Below are 6,737 nucleotides of genomic sequence, written 5' to 3' on the forward strand. Positions count from 1 at the left end.
CCCGGGTGCAGCCCTCCCGCCTTGCCGCGCGCGAGTGGGCGGGGCTTCATGTTGATCCCGCCTCTCGGCCGCTCTCCGCCAATCGAGGCCCGGCGCGCGGCGGCCCGCGCCCGCCCCCATGCGATCTCTGCGCCCATTGGTGGGAGGCGCGTCCCTCTCGCTCTCTGCACCCCGCCCACCGAGCCCCAACCAGCAGCAGTGCGCAAACTCCGCCCCGCGCGCGGCCCCGGCGGGCCGGGGGGCCTGGGCTCCTGACTGTTGGGCTCCATCGCGCGGGCACTGCGCAGGCGCGGGTTTCCTCCGTGCGGGACGCCGTCTCCTTGCTCACTCTCCTCCGTGTACCCCTCGGACGCTTACACCCCCACGACCCCCACTCACAAGACACCGTCCCGCACAGCAGGGATCCCATCAGAGACGCGGGCTCGGCGTGTGATTGCGCCCAAAGCCGGTCCACTCGTACACACATACCTGACCGGGTACACATGCCAGGTGGCCCGACCTGGGTGCACACGGCGCATGCTCTGTAGCTCACATGAGCACACACACTGTGCACCAGCAAGCCACCGCGCACCGGAGCTCCCGAGGCCGCCGAGCTCTCCTCCAGCAGGTACTAGGTGCACCGGTTAACAGTGCGGATCGACCATCAACCGGTTAACAGTGCGGATCAACCATCAACCGGTTAACAGTGTGCATCAACCATCAACCGGTTAACAGTGCGGATCGACCATCAACCCTTTAACAGTGCGGATCAACCATCAACCCTTTAACAGTGAGGATCAACCATCAACCAGTTAACAGTGTGCATCAACCATCAACCGGTTAACAGTGCGGATCGACCATCAACCGGTTAACAGTGAGGATCAACCATCAACCGACCATCAACCGGTTAACAGTGTGCATCAACCATCAACCGGTTAACAGTGCGGATCGACCATCAACCGGTTAATAGTGCGGATCAACCATCAACCGGTTAACAGTGCGGATCAACCATCAACCCTTTAACAGTGCGGATCAACCATCAACCAGTTAACAGTGCAGATCAACCATCAACCGGTTAATAGTGCAGATCGACCATCAACCGACCATCAACTGGTTAACAGTGCAGATCGACCATCAACCGGTTAACAGTGCGGATCAACCATCAACCGGTTTATAGTGCAGTTTAATCATCAACCGGTTAAAAATGCAGATTTTGTAAACAAAGAAAACACAATAATTTCAAGAGAAACATCAAAAGCGCTTTGTTCAAAGTAATGTCCATCGCTAGCTACACATCCCCCCATCTTTCAGGTAATTTGTGGAGACCGTCCCAATAGAACTTTTCTTGTTTTGAGGCAGACCATTCAGAGACCCAATTTTCCACTTCTTCGTACGTTTTGAAGTGTTGCTCAGAAAGTGCGTGTGCCATCGATCGGAACAAGTGATCATCTGAAGGAGCAAGGTCTGGTGAATACGGCGGGTGGATTAATACTTCCCAGGCAAGATCTTTTAACGTGTCTGTAACTGGTTTTGAAGTGTGTGATGGTGCGTCATCATGAAGCAAAATTACTTTGCCGTGTCTTCTGGCCCATTTTTGTTTTACGATCAAAGCGTGGCTCAAATTGATTATTTGTTGTCGTTAGTGATCAGTATGAACGATTTCACCTGGTTTTAGAAGCTCATAATACACCACACCTTCCCGATCCCACCAAATGCAGAGCATTGTCTTCCTTCAGAAGCGATTTGGCCTTGCAGTCGATGTTGATGGTTGACCTGGATCAATCCATGATTTTGTGCGTTTGGGATTCTCAAAATAAATCCACTTTTCATCACCAGTCACAATCGATGCAAAAAAGACTTTCTTTCGTGCGGTTGAAGCAACATTTTACTGATGACTTTTCAGTTTTCCATTTGTCTTTCCTTCAGTTGATGTGGCACCCATTTTCCTTCCTCTAAAATCATTCCCATTGCTTGTAAACAATCGGAAATTGTTTGCTGAGCAACGTTTGATCTTTCTGCAAGTTGTTTTTGAGTTTGACACGCATCTTCATCCAATAATGCTTGTCATTGTTGGTCTTCAAACTTTTTCGGTTGACCTGGACGTTCTTTGTCTTTCACATCGAAATCATCACTTTTAAAGCATTTAAACCAGCATTCACGAGTATCTTGAGATGGAGCAGGTTCACCATAAGCTTCCTGAAGTATACGATCACTTTCAGCAGCACTTTTCTTCAAAATAAAGTAATGAATTAAAACTTCCTGCAAATGCTCTTTTTTTGGCACGAAATTCGACATTTTTAAGCGTAAAAATATCTATGATGTTAACACCTTCAGAAAATTTGGCATATGAAGTTTTGAAGCTTGTTGTCAATACAACAAAATAGCATACATATCAAATCGCATATGTATCAACATACGTGTAACTCCATCTATTGAAAAAAATCCATAATATTAATTCGACCAACCACACACACATACACACGCATGCACACGCACGCACACACACGCACACGCACGCACACAGGAGGCCAGCAGACCCCGGAAATGAAGACGAGCAGTTCTCTTCCTTCGGGGCCTTGGGTCTGGAGAGGCAGACAATACACAAGTAAAGATCCATAAGACGCACAATGTGCTGTAAGGGGCGCGGCTCTGGCCTGGGAGAGGGGCCGCGTTCTGGGCAGAGACACTGGCACCTGCAAAGACCCTGAGGCTGAAATCGCTTGGATGTGTTCACAGACCAAAATAAAGGAGGAAGTGACCTTCCAGAAGCTCAGGAAGTGAGCAGTGCGTTTGGAGAAGGAAGTGGTCAGCGGCAGGACATCCAGGGTGCAACAAGTGTCTGCAGAGAGCTGTGGGCGAGGGGACAAGGCGGCAAAGTGGGGCTCCAATATGAGGACAGGTGGCAGCTTAACAGTGAGGGGAGGGGCATTCTTCCACAGAGAGGACTTCAGCCTGTTTCTTTTGTTTTTTAATATATTTTTATTGATTTCAGAGAAAGAGGGAGAGGGAGAGAGAGACATCAATGATGAGAGAAAATCATTGATTGGTTGCATGCAACCCAGGCACATGCCCTGACCGGGAATTGAACCGTGACCTCCTGGTTCATAGGTCGATGCTCAACCCCTGAGCCACGCCGGCCAGGCCAGCCTGTTTCTTTTGTAGGGATGGAGCCCGAAGTTAGGGGACAGGACTCAGGTGGCTGAGTGAGGTGTGACAGATGGGGCTGGCACCTCGGAAAGAGCCCCAACCCCAACCCCAACCCATCAACTGTATCCCCACCAGGCTGGAGGGGAGAGGTCAAATGGGGCATGTGGAAGTGGGGGGATGGGGGGTGGGGGACTTCTCCCAGCTCACAGCTGGCCAGCTTGCTCTCCTGCAGAAGCCCTGCCTCTGCTCCCTGTGGCCAGTGCCTGCCATGCCCACCTGGCCCCGCCCCCTCCCCAACTCAGCCAGACTTCAGTCCCCAAGCACACACGCTGCCCAGCACGATCACAGCTGTCATCTACCTTCTATTAAATTGCTAATGCCAGTCTCCCTTCCACACCGGTACGCTCTAGGACAGGCCCATATCTGCTCTTTGCTTCCCAGAGCTCAGCGCCACGCCCAGCCTGTGCTGGGTGCTCAGTGACTGTCCCTGGGATGGAGGGGTGACCTAGGGTGCAGAGAAAGAGGAGGGTAAGGCGGACTTTGCAGAAGGATGAGGCTGGGGACAGACTTGCTGGCCTCCAGTGTGTCCTGGGTCCTGGTGGGAGCAAAGGTGAGAGGGGTGTGGGCAGTAGTGCAGCCGCCCTTGGCCGGAGCCCCACATTTCTCCCTTGTGCTGCTCTAGCTCTAGACAGGGCCCTTCTCCAGACCCGCCAACACCTGAGTAGCAACCCCACCTTAAATCCCCTCCGGCCCGGCCGGGATGGTTCACCTGAGCATCAACCCATGAACCAGGAGGTCAGGGTTTGATTCGTGGTCAGGGCACATGCCGGGTTGTGGGCTCCATCCCCAGTACGGGGCGTGTAGGAGGCAACCAATCAATGATTCTCTCATCACTGATGTTTCTCTCTCTCCCTCTCCCTTCCTCCCTGAAAAACAAACAAACAGGAAAACCCACATATTAACCCTCTGCTTAGAATACCTGGGACATGTGGAAGTGGCCAGGGAGGGGGTGCTTCTGCTCTTTTCCTAACTTCTAGGTCAGCAACAAACCAGCGAGTTTATCCACATTTGCTATATTCTAGGCAATTTGCCAGACATAGGCTGTGGGTGAGTAAGGGAATACAAGCACAAACCTTGCTCCCAAACAGCTCACAGTCCAACAGGGATGAAAAAAATGAGCCTGGGCCCCCGGGCAGAGCATTCCAGGCCATCCCTGCAGCAGGCCCGCCACACCTACCAGGAGTCCCAGGGGGGACAAGTCAGATCCACAGACACCATGCCGCCAGCAGGCCCCAGGCCCCGTGGGACACTCCCAGAGCAGCCGCCCTCCGTCTGCGCCGTCCGGTTCACGGCAGAGAGACTGCGTATTTGGGCCTGAGTTCTGTCACCTGTAAAAGGGGCATCACCTGGTTATGCTCTGATTTTAGATCCCGAACGTGCACTGGCTGCCTCCTGGGACAGGCACGTCCGGTGGGGTCTGTGGGAGGCAGGAGGTGCGCCAACTATGGCCGCTTGGCAGGGCACCTGGCAGGCATAGGCACTAATAATGTCACCTGCTACTCCCTTTGGTAACAGTGCTCACAGAAGACTCTCGAGGGCAGGAGAAGGCCGGGTCATGGTGGCTGCTCTCTCTGGAAGCTGCAGGGGTTGGGGTGGGCCCAGGGGGGTCCCCCTTCCTTGGGGCTGTGTCCTTGAGTCTGCAGAGAGCTCTGTGGGCCGTTGCCCAGGCAGGAGAAGCTTCCAGGCCTTGGCAGAGGAAGCCAGTGCTCCCCTCCCCCAGCTGCCAGCTCGGGACCCTCCCAAAGGACAAGGGGTGCAGTTAAGATAGTTGCTGGCAAGTGCTGTCCTTTCCCCCCCGACGCTAGCCCTCAGGGGTTCTCACCACGGAGGGGGCCCCTATGCAGGACAGGGCTGCTTTCAGCGAGACGCTCTGGACAGGCAGGTCCTGGGGACAGAAGGACACCCCTCTGAGGGCACAGTGCAGCTGCAGTTCTAGAACCCTTCATTCTAGAACCTGCCCTTCTTTCCCAGAGCTGTCCCTCCCCACAGCCTCAGTCCCCACCCTGAGCTCTCGGCCCTGGCCACTCCCCTGCCTCTGCCCCAGTCCCAGCAAAGCTTTCCAAAGCCGCCAGGGGGTGCAGGTCCTGCCGGGCCTCCTGCGGCCCTGTCACCCCAGTCCCTCAGACACAAGTCAGGCCTCTGCCACGCCCCTCCCCCTCCCCCTCCCAAGAGCTGGACAGCCCCAGCTCCGTCCACAGTGCCCTGCCCTCCATGAAGGGCAACAGCAGGCGAAAGCTGGACCAGGGAACCTTCATGGCCCAGGTGCGTGAGTGCAGGGACAAGGGCTACCTGCTCTCACCCAAGAAGATCGGCTCCGGGGCCTTCTCCAAAGTCTACCTGGCCTACGCCACGCAGGAGCGCGTGCAGCACAACCCCCGGCTGGCCTCGGACCTGCGGGGCAAGCGCCACAGCATGGTGAGGCCGCCGCCGCCCCGCCCCGGGGCTCGGGGTGCCCTCCGACCCAGCCCTAGTGGGCCCCATCCTCACCCTTCTCAGGCACCTCCCAGCCGCTCTGGCTTCTCCCAATCAATCCCACATGCTCCCTGGAGGCCCAGGCTCCCCAGGCTGACCGCTTGGAGTCCTTGGAGACCTGAGGAAGTGCCCCGACAGGAGGGGGGGGAAAGGCCCGCGCTGTCTCCCAGGGCTCTGCTTACCCCCCGCCCCTCACCCCCACCAAGGTCAGCACCGTGCACAAGGACCTGGGCCCTGCCCTGTCACTCCCTGCCCTGGGGCTGTGGTCTGCCCACAGCCGCTCCCCCCCACCCCTGCAGGTGGCCATCAAGATCGTCTCTACTGCCGAGGCCCCTGTGGAGTTGGCCCAAAAGTTCCTGCCCCGAGAGATATCATCACTCAATGCCACGTACAAGCACCTGAATGTGGTGGGCAGAGACCTCCAGAAGTCTGACCCCATCCTGCCCACCCCCTGCGCCAGCCCTCACCACGCCTGCCTCCTTCCCCATCCCGACACCCCGATCTAGGGCACCGACAGTCCCTTCCTGGGGTGTTAGCAGGCGGGTGGGGTCCCGCAGGTGCAGCTGTACGAGACCTACCACAACAGCCAGCGCGCCTACCTGGTCCTGGAGCTGGCGGGCCGCGGCGACCTGCTGGAGCACATCAACACGGTGTCCGACCACCGCCGCTGCCCGGGGCTGGAGGAGAAGGAGGCCCACAGGCTGTTCTGGCAGCTGGTCAGCGCCGTGGCCCACTGCCACAGCTCGGGCGTCGTGCACCGGTGAGGGTGCCCGCCCAGCCCACCCCTGCCTGCAGGGAGGGGCAGGCCCACCTGAGCCAGGCCCAGCCCCACCTGCACTTCCCCACGCAGGGACCTGAAGTGCGAGAACATCCTGCTGGACGACCAAGGCTTCCTGAAGCTGACAGGTGAGCCTCAGCCCAGCTCCCGCCTGGCCCAAGCCTGTGCTGACCCCCCGACCCCAGCCACTCACCTCGCAGGAGCCCGCCCCCCACCACACTGGTCTGCTCCAGAGTGGCTGACCCTTCAAACCCTTCCCAGGAGGCCTGCCCCCACCTTTGCCTACAGCCACCCTGCAGGC

At 57.1% G+C, this 6,737-nt stretch overlaps 1 protein-coding gene across 1 annotated transcript in view; it reads left to right on the top strand.

Annotated features, from left to right (window-relative positions):
* The first annotated feature begins 5,397 nt into the window (after positions 1-5,397).
* Positions 5,398-6,737, top strand: part of LOC102425114 (testis-specific serine/threonine-protein kinase 5-like) — a 2,695-nt gene continuing 1,355 nt past the window's right edge. Inside the window, exons 1-4 of the mRNA XM_006107161.1 lie at positions 5,398-5,601; positions 5,958-6,065; positions 6,216-6,418; positions 6,509-6,564. Coding sequence (XP_006107223.1) covers positions 5,398-5,601; positions 5,958-6,065; positions 6,216-6,418; positions 6,509-6,564 — 571 coding nt within the window. The remainder of the gene's footprint in view (positions 5,602-5,957; positions 6,066-6,215; positions 6,419-6,508; positions 6,565-6,737) is intronic.

This window comes from Myotis lucifugus, unplaced genomic scaffold, assembly GCF_000147115.1.
Source record: "Myotis lucifugus unplaced genomic scaffold, Myoluc2.0 scaffold_1042, whole genome shotgun sequence".
In the NCBI taxonomy this organism is placed as follows: domain Eukaryota; kingdom Metazoa; phylum Chordata; class Mammalia; order Chiroptera; family Vespertilionidae; genus Myotis; species Myotis lucifugus.